Here is a 22,110-nt window from a genome sequence, read left to right on the forward strand (position 1 = left end):
ACTGAAACATCAGGGCCATGGTTCTCAATTTCCCTAATGCTGTGATGCATTAACTTAGTTCCTCATGTTGTGGTGACCCCCTCCCTTTGATGGTTTGAAAGAAAATGGCCCCCAGAGGGAGTAGCACATTTAGGAGGTGTGACTTTGTTGGAGTAGGTGTGGTCATTTTGGAGGAAGTGTGTCACTGTGGAGGCGGGCTTTGAGGTCCCATATATACTCAAGCTTTGCCCAGTGAGACAGCTCACTTCCTGTTGCCTGAGGGATCAAGATGTAGTTCCTTCTCCACTCTCAGCAACTTCTCTAGCACCATGTGTGCCTGTGTGGCATTGTGTCCCACCATGATGATAATGGACTGAACCTCTGAAACTGTAAGCCACCCAATTAAATGTTTTCCTTTATAAGAGTTGCTGTGGTCAGCTGGGCGGCAGTGAGTGATGCACACCTTTAATCCTAGCACTCAGGAGGCAGAGCCAGGCGGATCTCTGTGAGTTTGAGGTCAGCCTGGTCTACAGAGCAAGATCCAGGACAGGCACCAAAACAACACAGAGAAACGCTGTCTCGAAAAACAAAACAAAACAAAGAAAAAAAAGAGTTGTTGTGGTCATGGGGTCTCTTCACAGCAATAAAATCTCTAAGACACCCTCCAACCATAAAATTATTTCTATTGCTACTTCAAAACTGTAATTTTGCTACTGTTATGAATCATAATGTAAATATCTAATATACAGGATATTTGAAATGTGACCCCCCCCCCAAAGGGATCATGACCTACAGGTTGAGAACCACTGCATTAGGAGCAATGTCTTAAGCCTTGGATGTGATCCTTGTACCAGACCTGAGGGACAAGTTAAACTCTCCCAGAGGAAACAGCCCCACTATCATCTTTGGGAAAGCTTGACCTAAGCAACAACGACACTAATAGTCTGTCCAGTCCATTGGGAAACCTCCCTTTGAAATTCCTGGCACTAAAAGGTAATCCTTTACAAACTGTTCAAAGAAAATGGTAAGCAAAGAACCCAAGGAGTTCCAAAATACCTACAAAGCAAGCTGAAAGATCCAAGACTGTGTACCTGAGACTGCCTTGGCACTGCCAATGAAGCCAGAGTTAGTGATCACCCCATTGTCACACTAGGGCTGCTAGACCGGTGTGATAGACAAGCAACCTTCATTCCAGTGATGTGTTTGATGGTGGAAAAACATCATCACTTCCACAGTAAGCATCGTCTGTATGAAACTGCAGAAAGGATTTGTACGTCTAAAGGGTTGACGTCTGATGTCAATCTCAGCTTTAACAAGCTTTCCTTTGCACCCTGAGAGTTAGGTGTTTTCCACAGTTTGGTGTTTTTAGATCTGTGAACAAGCTTTTTGAGTTTTTACCCTGAAGAAATCAGCATCACTAGCAGAGCTACAAATGATTGATCCTTCCGTTGACACATTTCAGAGTGCAGTTCTGTGCTCCACCCACACTGCAAACAGCTCTGACCTGCTAGCAGTCAGGTTGTCTCCATGGACCTCAATGAAGCTGGTGGAAAATGTGAGCACCCGAGCCTTCCACACAATGGCCTGCTGCAGGCTCCCCAGCAGCTTGGGAACTGTGTGTGTTTATAAACACTATTGCTTGATGGAAATCTGTTCCACATCCCTTGAGCAATAATATTAAGGAAAGACACAGCCACTGTGTTGGGATCTGAGAGACCAAATTCCTGCCTGAGTTCTATTTGGCTTCTCATCCTAGGAATGGTCATCCTGGAAAGGACAAAGCTGGCCTCCAGTGACTGTATTCAGTACTCAGTGTCACTAGGTAGTCGCAGGCCACACTGTATTCACTGCCACTAAATGTTTGCTCATTGACAGTTGAACAGTTTTTAAAGTGTCCTGTACATTCATAATGGTGTTGGTAACATATAGTACTGCAGTATTCAGATAATATTCATACATACTGCTTTGAATATTTTTAATTTAAAAATGTATTTTTAATTTTTTATGTGTATGGGTGTTTTGCTTGTATATATGTCTGTGTACCACATATAAGCCTGGTGCCTTTGGAGGCCAGAGGAGGGTGTCAGATCTACTGGAACTGGAGTTACAGATGGTTCTGAGCCACAAAGTGGGTACTGGGAAGTGAACTTTGGTTCTCTGGAAGGGCAGCAAATACTCCTAATCTCTGAGCCTTCTCTCCAGTCCTTGTTTTGCAAATTTATTCACTAATAATGTGGCGAGAAATTTTATTTAATGAGATTTAGTATTTTCATAGTGACAAAGAAATCATTTTTATAGAATGAGGGCTCCTCCCTCTTGCTTCTTTTGTAGTCCATATAATGTAACTTGAACATGATCATCCAGTTATAGCTTTTTATCAGGGATAAAATCAATGATTTGATAAAGTATTAGTCTTTGAGATTTAAAAGAAAATAGGACTTCCCATCACCTACAATATGACGTTACGTGGTTGGTCTCAGGACATGTTTGTGTTAGGTTTTTAATTTTCTTAATATACCCATGGGTGTACTTCAATCCAACCTGTTATATCCTTTTATTTCAGCACCTTAATTTTAAAATCTGCTTGCAGTGGAAGTTAAGACTAGAGTAGCAGTTATGCCGTCATTTTCTAAAACGGAATTTGATATAAGTAAGCTCAATTCCATAAAAACAAAATGTAAACATTTTTATTTATAATTCAATTATCAGAAGCAAGTTTATGAGCCATCCTGGAGCTCACCATGTGATTGGGTCAAGTAACCAATTTAATAGCAGGTGTGTCAGCAGGGAGACCTTATGGATGGTTGGGGCATGTTTATCTAAGGAAAGGCCATTGTTAATAAGGATGCATGCTACATGTTCATAATAAAAATTACATGAAAAAATACTATCCCTCACAGAGGGATACATGCTCAGAGGCTCATCTTAGGTGATTCTAGATTTTGTCAGCTTCACAGGTAACACCAACCACCCTAGCATTCTGTCCACATCTCTATTTTGTTATTTATTTCACCATGGAATTGGGGGAGGGGTGAATTTAGGTTTTAAAATTCAGTATTATTATTTCATTATCATTATAATCCTTGTTAATATCCAAATTATTGTCGATTTGGCCAGTGGGAATCCTCTTCCTTCCTCCTCCATGTCTTTGACCCAGCTCTGTTAGTGTTATGGGGTTAGCTTTATACACCAGTGAATCTCTTGTTTTGTAAAAGTCAGCCTTTAGTCTTCCTGTCTTGTCTTGATCCCCAGAACTGAATCTCTCTTAAATTCGTAAGCCTGATTAGCAGATCTGTGTTCCCCTCCCTCTTCCTTTACCACCAGTGGAAGAACTATGAGGGAAATTTTGGTGGCCAATTGTTTCCAAAGGCAAATAGCATAGTTCCCACTTTTTTAAATAAAAAAAAGTAAATTCATTCACGAAACAATAAAAAATGAGTGTTGAGGAAAACATGGCACCAGTTAAGAGCAAAGTGGGCCAGCAGCTTCAAGCAGATGGGGAGTTAGGGCTGAGTTCTAGAGTTAGTATTCACGCTCCACCCACAGTGTCTTGGCCTTTTATTTTATTTTCATAGCCAAGTGGTAGATGTTAGATCACAGACCCAGCAGCTGTGCCCCCTTCTTTCCCTCCCTCCGCCCCCCCTTCTCTCCCAGAATTCAGGCTGCAGCTGACAAATCCCTGCTGTGGAGGCTGGAGCACACAGATGAGGTGGGCTAGGAGGCAAGCCCACCCATCCCACTCACACCCCCATAGCTGCGAGATAAACTTATGGTTCTACCCAGTACCTGGCTCCTTCGCATGTAGGCTATGTCAGATTAAATACTATGCTGTGGAACTTGATGCCAACTCTCCCAAACTAAAAGTCAGAGTCTCCTTTGTTTGGGGGGATTTCTCTGAAGGTTTATGCTCTCTCTCTCTCTCCACTCCAGTTCTCCCTGTCCATGCTGTCCATGAGGGAGACCTCTTCTACTCTTCCACTTTGAGCTTTTCTTTCTAAAGCTGTGTCTCCCGAAAGCCTGATCATGGACCACACTGCTTGTGAGGTTTTTCTCTCCAATAAAGCTCATTATGAAGAGAAATGGGTCTTGGTTTCCTTATTCATCAAACCCATAGCTTCTTTCCCTTTTCTCTTTGTGGTACCAATAGGGAAAACATAAGAACAATTTTGAAGATGACGTGATGACTCTTGTTGAATTTCTGTTTCTATGGATGCCCAGTGTGTGTGAAAGAAGTCACAACTCCACCCAGGTCAAGTATGTGCTGTTTCTAGGACTGTCCCATATTTTAAAAAATACTTTAAAATTTCTTATCAATGCATGCTGGTTAGTGTTTGTCAATTCGACAGAAACTTGAGTTACCTGACAAGAGGGAATCTCAATTGAGAAATTGTTTCTATCAGGTTGGCTTGTGGGCATGTCTGTGAGGCATTTCCTTGATTAATGACTGAGGTGGGCAGGGCCACTCCTGGGCAGCTAGTCCCAGATCATTAACAGCAAGCAGGTTGAGCAAGCCATGGAAAGCAAGCTAGTAAGTAGCATCCCTTCACGGTTTCTACTCAAGTTCGTTCCTTGGACCATAACCTATAAGATGAAAACTAAACCCTTTCCTCCCCAAGTTGGTTTTGGTCAGTACCAAAGCATGTGTGTGGAGGTCAGAGGACAGCTTTGTGGATCCAGTTCTCTTCCCGTCTTTTTGTGGCTTCCGGGATCAAACTTCAAGCTTGCACAGCAAGGATTTTTATGCACCGAGTCATCTTGCCAGCCTAAAAGTCCCATCTACCTCAGAGTTTAGTGACAACTTTTGCAGAAACCTAGAGGACACAGGGAAAATTTGCCGGCTGACCCTATTTCTCTGGTTAGTTTTAACCTGAGGAACTACTCTACAGTGATGCTGTTAATCTCTGTTTAAGCATCACCTCCATTTTGTTGCTTATTTCACTGTGAATTGGGTTTAATTAAACAAATGTAAAGTTTTCTTCTTCCTCTTAGACTAACAAGGGCTATTTTCATACTGTTTTTCTAACCAAAGACCTATGGCATGGCATACAGAACTCAGTGGATGCAATTAACTTCAAGTCCTCAAAATTAGGAGATGGGAGCAAAGAGATGGACTGTGTGTGTGTGTGTGTGTGTGTGTGTGTGTGTGTGTGTGTGTGTGTGTGTGTTTGTGAAGAGTACTATGAAGGAAAAATACCATGTTCAATGAAAATAAAGTAACTTTCAACTTTCAGTTGGTACCAAAAGTCCCCAATAGCATATCTGATCTTAATGATTTTCTTGTTCTGCTTGTTCAGCATTTTATTTGCTATTCTATATTCTGTCTATACAAAACTTGTTTGTGTATATCGTGTTGGTGGATGGAAGTTGTCCCACTGATTTATGTGTCCCATCCCCACCTAAACTGCAAATGCCTTACAGTCAGTGGACTTGTAAATTCTATTGAATTCTTGCACTACCTTGCCTAATACCAGACACCATACGTGTTTGAAATGTCTTCCACAGGCCTGTTGTGGAAGGGTTGGTAGCTCCCCAAATGCTAGAGCTACTTAGAGATGTTGGAAATTTTAGGGGGCAGAGCCTAGATAGAGGAAGTAGGTCACTGGAGGCATGTCCCTTCCGTTTGCCCTCCCCTTCCTGCCCACCCTGAAGTATCCTCTACCATATATCCTCCCTGCCATGAAGTTCTGCCTCACTATGCTCCCAGAAGCAATGGAGCCAAGGATTATGGATAGAAGCCATGAGGCGGAATAAATCATTCCTTACACATAAGCTCATATTTCATTATTTTTCAATGTAAAGTCAAGAACTCTTCAGGGACCATTCCCATAGATTCAAGAACAATTTCTTTTTCCTTTTGGAGGATATAACACAACATTACTTATTTTGAGGCTATCCAGAAAGGAATCTCAGCTATTGTATTTTTCCCCAGTATTATGATTTTTTTGCTGAACTTATCCCGAATAAACCAGAATGGGGCTTTGGTCTCTAGAATGATCTACTTCCATGAGCTTCTTTCCAAGGAGACAAATTGAAAGAACTAAATTCAGAAGACCATCTCTTCTAAAAAAAAAAAAACAAACAAAAAAACCCCCCAAAAAACACCAAACTAATATTTTGAGGGGTTTTCTTCTTAAGTTAGTAAACAAAAGGTTTAGACCTATTTTATGATACATAAAAACCAGCCACTAAATGTCTTTGTAAGTATAAGGCATTATTAAATCAACACACAAAAATTTCCAAAGTCTAAAAGTTTATTGCCAGAACAGCAAACTTCATGAAGACACCTTTTTAAAGTACAGAGAAGATGACAAGCCAAATAAACAGAAAACCTTGACTAGCAAAAAGCAAAGTCGTCTGCTATTGAGGACACAGGCAGAGTAATACCAAACCACACAAGTGCATTGAAGAGTATATGGGTAATACAATCTATGTTCTCAAACTAAAGGAAACTGGGGCAAAATGCTTGACTGGGGAGGGGGCAGTTTTCTCCTACTACAGAAAGTATAGCTACTTAGGAACTGAGAAACAGCAAACTGAGGACTAAAACCCCAGCAATCAGTCTAATTTCTAACTCCAAGCACAGAAATTGGGCCTTATAGGCCAAGAAAAGTTACAGAAAATTGATCCAAACACAGCAGAGAAGAAATAAATTCTAAACTCAATTTGTGCTATCCTTACATGTGATTACCACTTCACACTCACTACATGGAAGGGTACTACCTTAGTTGAGCCAAAAGCTGGAACCAAACGAGCCTTTACTACTGGAATTTTATCACAGCTACGTTTTAAGCACAGAACGGTCTACCGCTATACTGCAAGCACCAGGTTTACTTGGTTATTTGAGATAAAGTAGAAATTCATACAAATGATCCTAAAGTATGGCGACCATTTCTGGCCACTAGTGCCCAATGGAGCTACTGCTGAATGTGTAGGAGTAGGAGTAGGAGGAATTCCCCGTAGCATCGAAGCTTCCTCTCCGAGACCCGCTGCGGGAACCAGAGCGGGAGCCTGAGCGAGATCCGGACCTCGAACCAGAGCGGGAACCTGGGGCAGACATGTTGTAAGGACTAGGCAAGCCCTTGGAGGACACGGAGGCAGCTTCCAGGAGGCGCAACCCAGTGATATCTTCCACCATGGAGCGATTCATGGCATCCTTGTAGGAGATTTTTAATTTGGTTTTGGGGCAGGTGAGGATTTTGGCATAGCTGCTGATGTCCTGCAACCTCTGAGCTGCACGGCCATCGATGAAACCTTTTCGAATGGCTTCTTCTGTGCTGATCCTCCCATGCACTTCCGGGTCAACAAGGCCTCCAGTGAGGAACTGGAACTCCAGGAAGCGCTGGCCTGCCTCATAGGGGAGCCATTTTTCTTTCACGGCCTCTGCTGCAGACATCTTCTTCTTTCCCTTCACACCTTCAAAGCCAATGAAGGCCTTCTGGGCAGGCTTCAGCCTGGTGGCCATATCTTGGTCAATGAGACCCTGGGAGACCGCATCTTGAAGTGACAGCTTCTGACCCGTGGTAGGGTGGATGATGCCACCAGTGCAGGCCTGAGCCTCCAGAAGCCTCTGACCAGTGATGCTATCCACAATGCCCCTCTCTATACCTTCTGTAATAGAGATTTTCTCCAGGTTTTCTGTGTCAAAGATGGCTGCAATGGGGCTTGACTCCTCCAGGGGGTCAGACAGAGAGCTGCTTCTGATGGTTAGATTTCTAACGCTGGATATGGTGGAAATCTTACTTACTGATTCGTGTCGGGAGCTGCTAAAAACATCATCGTTGACACTACTGCTCAAGCCGCCGTTATTGGCGACCCCGTTTTTCAAGGAGATCATATCAGCAAACTGCGTGAGGCTCAGGCTGCCGGATCGGTACTGATCAAAAAACTTCCTGTCAACCAAGCCTTTGTCAATAGCATCTTGAATGTCATACTGACTGCCGGTCTTCCTGTCCACCAGGACCACCCTGGTAGAGCCATCGGATCCTGTGATGGTTATTTCTTCCCACTCACACTCCTGCTCACATAGCTCTTTGAAGGTTTCGTAATCAATAAGGCCTTTCTTGTAGGCCTCCTGAACAGACATCTCCTTATCGGTTTCTGGGTCAACTATGACCACGCGCCGCTTCCTGAGGGTATTCTTTTGTGACGTCTGCACCTGCTTCTTCTTTTCTTTCAGCGGCAGGAGACAGAGCCCCGTCTCCTCATCCTTGATACATCTTTCCTTCAGCTGCAGATAAGTAAGATTTTCTTCAGTGTTTGGATCAAAAAAGCCTTTGGTGTCATCACTTGGGTCTGAGAGGATCTCGCTAAGCTCCTCGTTAAAATATCCCCTCTTATACGCCATGTCAACCGGCAAACGATGGCTCTCCTTTGGATCGATGATACCACCAGTTGCAATCTGTGCTTCCAGCAGGCGAATGCCATGGCCCTTCTCAATGAGTTCCTTGTTCATTGCTTGGAACAAAGAGATGATGTTTCCGGTTTCAGGATCATTATACCCGGTGACGGCTCGCTCGGCGGACAGAAGCTTCTCTTTGAACTCAATGCCCACCAGACCTCTCTTGTAGGCTTCCTCCACAGGTAACCTCAAATTGCTGACCGGATCCACTATAAAACCAGTAGCTGCCTGGGCTTCCAGCAGCTCCAGAGCGGTCCCAGGTCGAACTAAGCCAATCTTCATAGCCTCATAAATGCCAAGCTTCTGCTTCGTGGTCTCATTGTATATACCTGCTATGCAGCTGGAACCCTGGAGGAAGTCCTTAATTCTCTCACCAACCTCGTCATAAGAAATCTGACCCGATTCCAGTTCATTTACAGTGGATGGTCTCAATATGCCAGAATCAACCAGTTCCGTGACGGTCACAGGTTGTCTGATTCCTTGGAAGGACATGCTTCTCTTCTGTACTGACAGCAGGAGCAGACCCGTGTGCGGTTCGATTCTGCACCGATCTCTCAGCTGCATGTAGCTGACCTTCTTCTTGGTGATTGGATCCACGAAGTTTTTCTGACTATCGCGGGGATCATTCAGGGAGCGATACAAATCTCTATCAATCAGCCCACGGGCCAAGGCGACATCTTTTGGCAAAAAGACACTGTTGACGGGGTCTACTACACCCCCTGAAGCAAGCTGGGCTTCCAGCAGGCGCATTCCGGTTTCTCTGTCAATCAAATTCTTCTTGATGGCTTCTGACACAGATACTGTCTTGCCTGAAAATGGGTCATCAAAGCCAGTGATGGCTTTCTCCGCTGTGTAGATCTGCTGGCGGTCATCGAAGTCAATGAGATCGCGAGCTATGGCATTGTCCACGGTGAGCTTCTCATTCCGATGGGGGTCGATGATACCACCCGTGGCTGCCTGGGCCTCTAGAAGCATGACCGTGGATTCTGGGGTGATGAATTTCTTTCTCTTGGCCTCCACCAAAGAGTATTTTTCCTTGGGAGAAGCGGAAGCACCAGCAATGGCCCCTGCGCCGCGGAGGAAAGGCTGGATCTCAGAAGCCACCTCCTCCACTGACTTCTTCCCCTTCAACAGCTTGTCCAGCGTTGTCTTGTCGATCAGCTGGCACTCATAGAGCTGCATGGCCGTCACCTTCTTCCTCAGCCCATCAAACACCAGCTTAGAGGAGTCAACAGTCCACTCATACTCCGTCTGGGTCTCCCGATGGGACCCATACGGGCGCTGCTTGAGTTTGTCGATCTCCCTCTGAAGCCGGCAGCGTTCCGTTTCCAGCTGGGACTGAGTCTCCCTGGTGGAATCCTCCAGCTTCCGCCTGCACCTCTCTTCGATCCTCTTGATCTCCGCCTGGAGTCTCTCAATCTCACTCCTAAGGCTGTTCTTCTCTCTCTCGCTCTTCTCTCTTTCCGACTCGATCTTCCTAATGGCCTCCTCCTTGCGGGAGTACTGAGTTTTCCACTGGTTCAGGTCGTTCTGGATCTGCTGTTTCTCACACTCCAAACGCTGTTTGACCCGGCTTTCGGCCTCCAGCGTTGCTTTGGCACGGTTCAATTCATCCTCCAGCCTCTGCAGCCTTGCCTTGTCCTGCTCCAGGACTTTAATTTTCACCAGCAGGCTCTCTCTCTCCTGAACCACTTGGGTACACTGACTCTTTGACTCCTGGATCCTATTAGATGCCTAGAATTTAAAAAGAAAGAAATGGGAAAAAATATTGTTTATCTAGATAGTAACATCTGGTCATTGCAATTTAACCTCTTTTCCTATAAATTTTAAACATAGTCTCATTTTTCCCTGTCTGTATTTTCCCTACATATACTGTTAATTTGTTACCTTACACAACCCTGGACAAAATTATGAAAATGCAGATTGCCACTTTGGTAAATGGCTTCATACTTACTGTTCTGTGTTTGTTTTCCATAGACAGAACTAGAAGTTGTAGACCTGCCTTACTTTTAACAGTCATTATAGTTTGGAAAAATAAAAGGGTAATTTTCTTCCAAGTTAGCATCCCTGCTGTACCTACACCTCACCGGGTATATTATACTGACACATTTAATAAAGCAATACAAACTTACAAATACCCACACACCTCCCCACCCCACACAAATATTGTCTATAGAAGTCAAATATATTAGAAGTTATTTTAAAATTAGGGCTTGTTAGAAGAAGAAAAGTCAAACAAAGAAATATTAGGATCATAATCAAAAGACAACAGGATAACGCATGCAGAAAAGTCATCTAAGCAAGGTGGAAACTTAAAATTGTGTAAGAATTAATATATCTCACTGAGAAAAAAAATGAATTGAAGATGTACATTCAGACCACAAAGTAAGAACCACCTTCTATTTTAGTATGTTAAAATTTTGATGTTGGGAATTGAACCCAGGACCTTGTGCAGCAAAGTGCATGATCTACCACTCAGTGAAAGCCCCAGCTAAGAGCTACTTTCTAGAAAGGAGAGTGGAACATTCATGGGAAATATCTTAGATGCTTTTCTCATGCTAAAGTGTTTAAAGTAGGGCCAAGCACAGGTTTCCAACAGACTAGCATTCAACGCAGTGACAGGACGGAAGGACAAATGGCATTAGAATTCTTTTCAAGCCACAGTATAGATCTGAGAGGTGGTTAGTACATGAGCAGTAAAAAGGGAAAGTTAGATGCTCTGGAGGCAGCGAGAGAAGACACGGTGTCAGTTATCTGAGAAACAGTGAAGCTTTGATCAAATATTTGTGAATACCTCTAAAGCCTGCTTTTGGAATTTCTCAATTTCCTGTCTCAAATTTTCCCTCTCTCTCTGTAAATCATTAATCAGCCCCTGCAGTTCCAGGGTTCGGTTGTTGCTGATCTGCAGCTGGCTCCTTAGCTCCGAGATGGTTGCGTTTTTATCGCTATCTGCTTCACTGCGGCCCCTTCGCAGGTCATCGTATTCCAGCCTCAAGTTACGCAGTTCTTCCTCCAACATCAAGTGCTCCTTGGTCAAGTTCTCAGTGAGAGACTGTAACCTCTCAATCTCTATTTTACTTTCATTGAGGCTTCTGCTTTTGTCTTCTATGGCCTTCTGGAAATGCTCATTCCTCAAATGAGCCTGCTTGACGTTTTCTTGTTCCTGGACCAACTGCCGCCTAAGGGCCTCCACATCCAAGGAGAGCCTCCTCAGCTCCTCCTGGGTCCTCTGCTTCTCCCTCAGGTGGCCATCCAGCACATCCCTCTGCTGCCTGAGATCATCCTCGCTCCTTTTCTTAACAATGGATGCCTGTTCCAGCTGCTGGGTCAGGTTGGTGATTTTAATGGCTTGCTCTTTCAAAGACCTCCTCATGCCTTCCAGCTCCTCCTCCAGCATCTTCCTCTTGGAGGAGTCGTCGGAGGCTGTCCTTTTCAGCCTATTCAGCTCCTCTTCCACTTTCTGCTTCTGCAGCTGCAGATCCTTCAGGGAGCTCTGGAACCTCGTGATGTCCTGATCCTTCACTGTCCTCTCCTGGGAGACCCTCTCATAGTCAATTCTCAGGCGTGTTAATTCCTGTTCCTGCACCTTCAGTTTGCTTATGGTCTCGGTTGCGCTGTTGTTGGCTTTCTGCAGGTCATACTGGACTCTCTGCAACTTGGAATTTTCATCCTCCAGGCATTTCCTCTCATTGGTTTCTTTCTCTACCAATTGTTTGAGCCTTTCGATCTCCTTGTTTTTATCTTGGATGGTCTTGGCAGCATCATCCAGGGACTGCTTGTATCTCATGCTCTCTTCCGTTCGCATCTGTGTGACCTGTCGCAGCTCGATCTCCAACTGCTGTTTCCTCTGAGACATCTCTGAGCCAGTGGCCTTTTGCTGCTGGACATTTTCTTCGACCCTCCTGAGATTCTCGGTGGTCTGGGCTAGCGTGTTCTTCAGCCTCTTTACCTCCTCAGACAAGCTCCTGTTTTCTCTGGTGAGATTGTCTATCTGAGCTCGGTAGCCACTGGTGTCCTCCTCCTTTTGCATGCTCAGCTGGTGGATGGTGGTCTTGGTGATGTTGATCTCAGTCTCAAACTGGTTTTTTAAGCTAATGATCTCCTCATCGTAACTGTTTCTTACCTTACTCAGTTCATTTTCGTATTCCCAGCGGCGCTTGGCCTCATCCTGAAACTCAGCTTTGAGTCTTTCGATCTCTTTGTTTTTGTCCTGAATTGTCTTGGCAGCCTCCTCCAGGGACTGCTTGTGCCTCGCATTGTCCTCTGAGCGCTGCTGGATGACCTGCTTCAGTTCGATCTCCAGATGCTGCTTCTTTTGCATGATTTCTGAGCCACAGGCTTTCTGCTGAAGGGCATTTTCCTCAGCCCGCCTTCGCTGCTCTGTGGCCTGCAAGATACTGTCATTGAGCCTGACTATCTCATCCTTGAGATCTCGGTTCTCCCGGGAGAGTCTGTCAAGCTGGTTCCGGAGATTCTTGGAATCGTCTTCCTTCTGCATGGAGATCTCCTTGATGGTGGTCTTCGTAATGTTAATCTCTGTTTCATACTTGTTCCTTAAATTACTCATCTCCTCATTATAGTGGTTTCTTACCTTTGCCAGCTCATTTTCATATTCTCTCTTGCGGGCGCCCTCCTCCTGCAGCAGAACCCTCAACCTTTCTATCTCGTACTCCTTCTCCTTGATGGCTTTCTCGGACTCCAGCTTCTGCCAGCCAAGGTTCTCCTTCTCACACTGCCTTGCCTTCTGCAACTGATCATAGTCGTTCTTCTGTTGGTCGAATCTGTCCTCCACGGTCTTCCTCCTGCGCTTTTCGTCTTCGATCTCGTACGTCAGCCGGGTGATCTTCTCATTGAGCTCCTTGATTTGGCCGTAGCACTTGTCCAGGTTTTGCTTGGCTGATTTTCCATCCAGCTCAGCCTGTCTCTTCAGCTCCTCCAGACTCACGAGCTTTGCTTTGAACTGGGAACACTCTGCCTGGTATTTCTGCAGGTTCTGATCCAGGAACTTATTCTTATTGCAGTTTTCAGAGTTGGCGTCTCGGGCCAGTCTTAGCTCCTCTTCCAAAACTTCAATCTTGGTATTTTTCAGCTGTGGACAGGAAATTAGAAATCATGTTGAGAAGAAAGCACTTTGTACCACAAGGAAGAAACAGTACCTTTCCTCTTCAGACCTGTGTGTATTTTCTTTACACACATACACACGTACACATGCACGCACACACACTCGCACACAATGGTATCATACAAAAATCACCAGAAAAAATGCAAAGACCTTCCATGGCTTTCATAATGCTCCCATCAGCTGCTCATACAATCTTAGGGAATAACAAAGGAGACTTTGAACCCCAGTCTTCTCAGTTTTTAAAATAAAGTCATTTCCCCCATGATCAAAAGCTTATGATTAACTGCACATAGTGGCACATCCTATAATCCTACACTTCAGAGGCTGAGGCAGGAGGATTGTGAATTTGAGGCCAGCATACTTTTGGTTTTTTGTCTCAAAAATAAAACCCAAAAGCTTATGATTTGATAAATCATGTGCCTTATATTCAAAGATATAGAGCAAATATCCATATGAACTCAATTCTCTCAAAAAGGGAGAAAAAAATTGAATAATTACTTGATGTTAGAGATTAAAATCCAGCTAGTCCAGGGTGAGCTTCTCTGAAACTTACATAAAGAAAGTAAATTCCTTGGCTAAGCACTGAATGAAAACATGGGTTTTCACAAAGTAATGTAATCAGGATTTGGCAAATACTTTCTAAGTTCATTTGGAGTAGCCACACAAGAGCACAGCACTGAGCCCAGACTCAAACTGTGTCATACCAACAGTTTGGAGGAAATGCAGGCTGACCAACCTGTGTTATAATGAAGCAGAGATAATAAGGTTCTATGCTGTTTCTTTCTTTCTTTAAAAACCAACAGACAACAAAACTCCAAGGAAACGAATTACCTTCAGATCTTCCAAACTCTTCAGCATCTCACTTAAGAACCTATAGTAGTCTCCAGACCTTGTCAGTAGTTCTATGTACCGCGCATGAATGTCGGCAGCCTTGAGGAAATGAGAAAAAAAAAAAAATCCATGTATACTACATTTCTGAAAAGCTCTGTGCAAGTTGACTAATTTTGTTTTCTTAAAATAATAGAACAGTGGCAGTATAAACATAAATTCCCTTCTGTCAGTTGTACTGGATCCAGAATCTAGAAATATAGCAACACAAAGGACCAGGGTCATCTGTGTTCCAGCCTCATCATTCCAGGCTTTCTCCCAGCCCACTGTCAACATTCTCTGACATCTTCGGGGAAAAGTGGTCATTTAGAAATACATAACTTCCACTTCTTAGGAGTCTACCTTATAGCAAATACAGCAAGTCAAGTCCAATATATAAATGACACACTTGGACTTCAAGGTTCATTTCCTAAACTGTGTCATATGTAGATGACTCACACAGAAGGGAGCCTAAAACTGCCAGTAAGCCCTGAATTTCAGTGGGTACTCTATACTCAGGATATATTCAAGCATGGTAGGGAGGCTGGGCAGGAAATGGAGAAGACAGGCAGAAGGGACTACAGACATTAAGAGATATGTAATGACTTATATACCTCTTGAAGAATCACCCCAGATGGGGACTGAACCATGGTCCTCTTGATAGGTATGTTCAGTAGAGTTTCCAGCCCGGAGGTGTATGATGCCAGCTGGAGTTCATAATCCTGTGGAATAGCAAAGTTTAAGAAAGGCATCTTTGCTTTGGTGGGTACACAAACCCAGAATCTTGCCTTCCAGGCAAATACTACCACCAAGCTATACCCCAGCCCTTAGAAAACCTGTCTTTGTTTTCATTTTTTGAGACCAAGTCTCCCTGTGTTCTGGAATGGCCTGGAACTCACTGTCTTGTTCAGGCTGGCTTGAATTCATGGCAATTCTCCTACCTCAGCCTTCTGAGTTCTAGGATTGCATATGGAATCCATCACATCTAGCTAAAAAACAGTGTTTTGTTTTGTTTTGTTTTGTTTTTGGAGCTGAGGACTGAACCCAGGGCCTTGCTAGGCAAGTGCTCTACTACTGAGCTAAATCCCCAACCCCATAGAAAACAGTCTTAATTGACTTAGAGTCACTAAGAGATTATAATTCCACAGATTTATATCACAAATTATTTCTAAAAATTACCTACAAAGGCCATTAGCAATAATCAGTTAATATTGTTACTAAGTGGAATGTTCATTTTTGTTTAGAGCACCAACCTAATGAATAAAGACTAGCCCATTTCACAGGGATATTTCCAAAGTGCAATGAATTCAAATAAACAGGACCGAAACTTTGCCATTTAGAAGTGTTGGGCCTTGAATGGTTGAGCTATCCCTCCAGCCTGAATTCAAGTAAATGAGTAACAAACTTTCACAGGTTCTTTAGGCCAGAATATATACGATAGCCTCCCTTAAGAAGTTTATAATCTTTAAAGCTAAACAACAAATAATGCAATTAATAATATTCTTGATGAAATAACATCAAACTTTCAGTTTTTAAAATATTTACTTCGAGGGTGTGCAAGTGGAGGTCAGAGGGGAACTTGCAAGGTCAGTTTTCTCCTAACATGTGAGTTCTCGGGATCAAACTCAGGCTGTCAGAGTTGTGGCAAGCGCCTTCATCTAAGTGAGCCATCGGCCAGCCAACACCAACCTTTCTTTTTTTAAATTCTTTGGTATTTTCATCCACGAATACAGTGAATTTCCATTCTATACCCTCCCTCACTGTGCCAACATTCTTAATGAAACCAATATACCTTAATTGAGTTTGCACAAAGTTCAGCAATTTTATGTACTTCTTCTGATTTATCTCGTTTGCCAGATATTTCACTGTGCAGATTCTATACAGAGAATAAAATATTTACAAATGTTAAAGCATACAAATACAAGTGTGATTTCACTTTTACGGTGGTGACTTTTTCCTTCAGCTCATCACTAGGTAGACTCACGTTCAGTAATGGCTTGAGAGGAGAAGAACTTTTCTCCATTCAGAAAGGAAAAGAAAGCCCTGTGATTTACTACTTACAAGGGGATACTTTCAACCAGCACTACTTTACATGCCTATCACTTCTTTTTTATTTTTTCTTTTCCTTTTTGAGATAGGGATGAAGGGTGGCCTTGAACTCAAGGTCCTCCTATCTCAACTCCCAAGCCTTGGGATTACAGGCATGCACTACATCAACTCGTAACAGTTCTTTACTATGACATGAAAACAACCTCCACTATTACTATTTTTCCATTGTATTTCTTCTTAAACATCCCAGTGGTTTCTCCTCTGTGCATGCTTTAAACATTCACAAGGTGGATTCATAATATGAAGTATTCATCATTTAAAACCAGAGGCAAACACAGCTTAAAGCCAGTTAATCTCAACAGAGAGCTTTGGAATGACAAGTGTGTTTATACCTTCTGCTCATTCAAAAACCGCATGACTGTGTTGGTGTCTCCAAACTTCATGGACTCTAAAGAGTCCTGCCGGCGTTTAGCATCGTATAGCCACTTGCAGAAGCTCTGGTAGTTATCACGGTAATTCCTCAGCTGTTTGATTTGTTTCTCCAGGTCCCATAATCTAGGGAAAACATACACAATTATCAAGACACTCTTATTAGTTCCTAAAATATTACGTCACCCAGCAATTCTTCTTGGTGTCTACCTAAGAGAACTGAAAACATTCAAACACAAAAACTTAAATGTGAATATTCATCATAGCATTTTTTTCATCATATCCCAAAACTAAAACCACAAATATCCGTCAACTGTGGTACAATGCCAAAGGAATAGCACCCAGCCATAAAAAGAGACCAAAAACTGGGCGTGGTAGCACTTGGGAGGTAGAGGCAGGAAGATCAAGAGTTTAAAGCCAATCTTGGCTGCAAAGGGCACTGGAAGCCAGCCAGTGGCACATGAGATCCTGTCTTACCACTTCCCCCATAAAAACCTAAAAATTAGACAAAATTCAACTGGTGGAAAGTTAATTTAATTTTTAAAGATCGATGAGGAAAAAAAAACCTCAGGTGAATCCTAGTACTTAGAAGGCTGAGGTAGGAGGATCTCAAGTTCCAAACTAGCCTAATCTACATAGCATGGCCCTATTTCAAAACACCCAGGGCTTGGAGAGTAGATCAGAGGTAGTGCACTTGTCCAGAATGGGGAAAGCCATGGGTTCAATCCCTACTACCACAAAAATAAACAAGACTAAATAAACATGCCACAATAGACATGAAGCATGGACGCTGCACGCGATGTGGAAGCCACTCATAAAAGTCTACACACTGCATAAGTACACTTGTATAAAATATCCAGCATAGTCAAAACAGGTGACAGAAAGTAGGCTGCCCCAGCAAAGGCACTGCTTTTTGACAACGATGGCTTCTGGTGGCATTTGAACTGCCGAACGGGAAGACCACGGGCAGGGAGGCTGACACACCTGAAGTCTATCTGTTTATCTATCTTTTGCCAGCGATCTGTCAGCTGCATCACTTTCTCATTGAATTTGCCCAGGTCCAGGTCATAGAGAGGGTACTGCTGTGAGGACTGAGAGTGGATCTGCTGGGCCTTCTGCAGCTCTGTCTTCATGGTGGCCAACAGGGACTTCTTCAAGTTCAAGTCATTTTTTATTTTCTACAAATTAAAGGGGAGGAAAGTACATACAAATTAATCTCTTCCGCCACTGTATGCCAACCCCAAGTCACTGTTTATTTTGTTTAGTGATTTATCTATTCCTAGTGCTGAGGCAAGTAGCATTCTACCACTTACCACTAAGCTGCATACTGGCTCATATCATTAACCTTGAAAGAGAAAGGCCCAGGGGTATAGCCTTGCATTGGAGCAGGAGCTGAGCAGTCACAAGGCTTTGAGCTTGATCCTCAGTATCTCAAAGATGGCAATCCCTCTGCCTCTGCCTCTCAAGTATTGGGATTACAGGCATGAAGCACCACACTTGGCTAAGAGGTCCCACAGTGAAGAAATTATTCTAACCCAGCACTCTACCACCAATTCCCACTACAAACCACTGGAGAACATACTGTTCCTGCTAACAGTGACTGACACCAGCCATGTGTGGCCAAGAAAGCAAGAAAGTCTCGAACCCCATGAAACCTAGTTGCACACATGAATAAAGCATGGGCTGTGGGTGGGGTAGTGCACACCTGTAATCCCAGTGCCAGAAGGGAGAGGCAAGAGGATCAGGAGTTCTAGGTCAGCCTCAGCTACATAGTGCTTTTGAGACCAGTGTGGCATACATGAGACCCTCTCTTTAAAAAGAACCAAAAGGCATGGACTTCAGCCTGTAGCCATATGTCATTACTGACTCATCAGTTCTATCAGAGAGGTCACACAAATGTATGAGGCTGGCACTAGAAGAAACTAGATACAGGGTATATGGGCTCTATCCTGTCAGTTTTCCTGTAAACCTGTAACCATTCTACAAATAAAACTCAGTTTCAACAAGTGAAATAAAGGAAAACACTCATGGAAACTTAGTGAGGCTTTGCAGCAGAGGACCACGTTCCCTATCACTTCCTGGTGGCCAGGCGACAGTGTCGACCCTTTGAGTTACCTTCAGTCCACAGCGGTAAGCTTCCACCTTATCGAGGTCCAGACAGACAGTTTCCTCCTCTGTCAGCCTCGCTTCATAGACCTTCAGCATGTCCTCCGTTTGCAGAATAGCCTGGAGAAGAGCTCTCACGGAGCACAGGCTGGAAAGAACAAGAGAGGTGGATGAGGTTTCCAGTGACATAATCAGATGGTGACTATTGGCTCTCGTCACTATTCAGGAAACAGGAGGATGTTATAGCGGTGGGAAAGGGAGGGTGTCTTTAAGGCACAAGCTCCAAAAAGCCAAGCACATATAACAAATGAAGTCAGGCAAGAATGAGGCTTGACAGTGTTGGGAATGTGGCTCAGTGAAAGAGTAATCACACTGGATTCCATCCCCCACCCCATTTACCCCAATCCCCACCCACACCAAAAGGGAAAACAAAGGAAAATTTGAAAACAAAAACTACTCTTGAGGGCTATTATCTGTGCTCACCTGTTTAAGTAGCCATCTGTGACACCGTTAATATTTTCCAGCTTCTGAAATAGTCCAAATATCTCGTTCTGTAAATAGCAGTATTTTTCGGAGCCTCGGAAGTTGGCAAGCATGTCTTTAAGCTGATTGAGAACATCGGCGATGGCTTGTGAGTCATTCTGTACACTCTGTCGAAAAAGAAGGGAAGCACATCTCACTAGCTGTGCAATTGTGTTAAACTTATTTTTATCATGCGCCTTTAAGGTCCGCAGCGTGCTGTTCTGCTATGCATAAGAAAATCACTGATCCATATATGCATAAATATGCATAGGTATGCGGGTGTGTACCGTATATACCTATGGTAATTTGCATATATACAAGTAACGTGGCAGGCACCCGGCAGTTAAGAGTACCTAAAGTCTAACCCCTTAGCAACATTTCAATAAATACATTATTACCCAAAGTCCTCTGCTGCAAGCTAGGTCTCAGACTTACCTTACTGCAAGTGTGTACCCTCAGACCTACATCTCCTCACTTCCTCCACAGCCCCATTCTGGGTCATCACTATACTTCTGTTTCTATATGTTTGACTCCTTTTAATTCCACATGTCAGTGAGATCACACACTGTTTGTCTTTGTGCACTTGGTCCATTTCACTCAGCATAACATCCCCTAGGTTCACACAATTCTCAATTTTTCTTTCTTTTGTAAAACTGAATAATATTCCATGTTGGGATGGAGAAATGGCTCAGGAGTTAGGAGCCTGTACTGTTCTTGCAGAAGACCTGAGTTGGGGGTACCAGCACCTACCTGAGGTAGCTCACAACTGCCTATAACTTCAGCTCTAGGATCTGACACACTATTCTGGCCTCTGTGGGTACCCGTACTCATGTGCCCATACCTCCCTAACCTTGCCATAATTTAAAATAAATATATATTCCATAGTATACATATACCACAAGTTTAGCAACCTATACATACACACACTATATATATATATATATATATATATATATATATATATATATATATATATATTCTACACTGTAGCTGTGTGGATTCTTAAGATTAGCTTTTAATCTTAAAAACGTCTTTAGCGTGGCAATGGAAAACAAACACACTTGCCTATAAACATGTAAGCCATGGGGTTTTCCCTCATTCATAGATGAACATAAGGGCCTGTGGAATCAGGAGATTACTGTTAACAGCTCCTACCTTGAGCTCGTTGATTTTCACTGTGATGTGGTGTGTGGAGCCTTGGTCTGTGAGCAGGAGGTTTTTAAGTGTCATCCTGCCCTCACAGTGCTCCATCTGCCTGCGGATCTTCTGCAGCTCCATCAGCAGCCATGTCTCCTGTTTGTCATTCTCTCTGTTGGTTTCAATTACTTTATTGTGGTTGACATCTTGGCAGGAGCCCACATGAGTGATTTCAGTTTTGGTGACTGTAAAAATAAGTTAGGACCATAAATATGACAGACTGCCCAGTTAGCAAGGTGCTAGGTAACTCAACTGTATAAAAATATGCCTATCCCCTGTGACTTAATTCTAGAACTCTGGCATACAGAGTATTTTATATATCTGCTATGTAGTAGATAAGGCTTATGGTCCCCCATGTATTCACATGCTGAAAGACTGGTCCCTAATGAAAGAGTACTGATGTAGTGGGGCTTTTAAGATGTGGACCTAGCAGAAGATGGTTAGATGATGAGGGTACCACCCTCAGCAAAGATGAATACCCATCTCCTGGGTGTCGTTAAGTTCTGGCACTGACCAGGCCCCAACAGAGTCATTTATTCTAAAGTCACTGGAGGCATTCAGTCCTTTCTGCACGTTACTGTTCCCCTTTCTCCTTCTCTGTTGAATTATGACAGAGCCATGGATCACTTGCCAGGCTCTATACTGTTTCCCAGCCATCAGAGTAATGAACTAAACACACTTCTTTTCTTTACAAATTATCCAATCTCAGGTGTTTTGCTATACCAACACAGAGCTTACTAAGTATCGTTCAAAGGGACAGCTTTCCACAAAACCACATATGTGACTGACACAAAGAGAAAAGGTGGTCCAAGCTGACCTGTCTGGTGCTGGGGGTGGCCAGGGAGCTGGATGACCAGAGTCTGGTAATGCTTCTGGGCATCAGTGAACTGAGACTGCATCCGCCGCTTGTCATCATCGCCGAACATCTCTGAGCCTTGGCTGTTTTTGATGAAATCTTGGTAATGGAGCTCAAGGTCTTCAATGGTCTTCATGTAATCCTCCTGTCTCATCGTTTTCAGCTAGAGGTGAATCAGACACAGTGAGTTGAGAAGACATGAATGTCCCCATATCCCCATGCAGGAAGAGTGCTAGGCAGAGGAGGCAGGTCAACCCTCATCATAGGCCAACTAAGATTTAAAAAAAGGTCTTGGGGCTTCATCCCTGTTACTAAGGGACACAGCAGTAGCTTGCCACTGGCTTTTTCCTTCACAGGATATTTTTCTTCCAACAAAATATTGTGCAGAAACTCAAATGTAAATGAAGCATAATGAAGCACAGCCACTCCACGAAGATAAAGGGGCGCGAGGGCCCTAAAACTTCCCAGCCTGTTCCCTTCTCGCTTATCATTCCATTAAAGGACTCCTCGACCCAAGGCTCTGCCAACCACCCCTTAAGGACCTCTGACTTAGAGGAATGCTTTCAGAGCTCTTCCAAGAATCAG

The 22,110-nt window shown here is 43.6% G+C and overlaps 1 protein-coding gene across 2 annotated transcripts in view; it reads right to left on the reverse strand.

The window, feature by feature from the left end:
- Positions 1–6,221: 6,221 nt before the first annotated feature.
- Dsp (desmoplakin) overlaps positions 6,222–22,110 on the reverse strand; it is a 46,775-nt gene continuing 30,886 nt past the window's right edge. The window contains exons 14-24 of one of the 2 annotated variants that reach the window (XM_052729154.1): positions 21,487–21,688; positions 20,628–20,854; positions 19,434–19,600; positions 18,960–19,098; positions 17,829–18,022; positions 16,808–16,970; positions 16,159–16,242; positions 14,981–15,088; positions 14,331–14,429; positions 11,172–13,466; positions 6,222–10,111 (exon numbers count right to left, since the gene is read on the reverse strand). In XM_052729154.1, the coding sequence (XP_052585114.1) occupies positions 6,878–10,111; positions 11,172–13,466; positions 14,331–14,429; positions 14,981–15,088; positions 16,159–16,242; positions 16,808–16,970; positions 17,829–18,022; positions 18,960–19,098; positions 19,434–19,600; positions 20,628–20,854; positions 21,487–21,688 (6,912 nt within the window). In that variant the 3' untranslated portion in view covers positions 6,222–6,877. The remainder of the gene's footprint in view (positions 10,112–11,171; positions 13,467–14,330; positions 14,430–14,980; positions 15,089–16,158; positions 16,243–16,807; positions 16,971–17,828; positions 18,023–18,959; positions 19,099–19,433; positions 19,601–20,627; positions 20,855–21,486; positions 21,689–22,110) is intronic. The other variant, XM_052729155.1, reaches the window with a different exon arrangement.

Source organism: Peromyscus californicus, unplaced genomic scaffold, assembly GCF_007827085.1.
Source record: "Peromyscus californicus insignis strain IS unplaced genomic scaffold, ASM782708v3 Scaffold_8__1_contigs__length_139910024, whole genome shotgun sequence".
Taxonomy (NCBI): domain Eukaryota; kingdom Metazoa; phylum Chordata; class Mammalia; order Rodentia; family Cricetidae; genus Peromyscus; species Peromyscus californicus.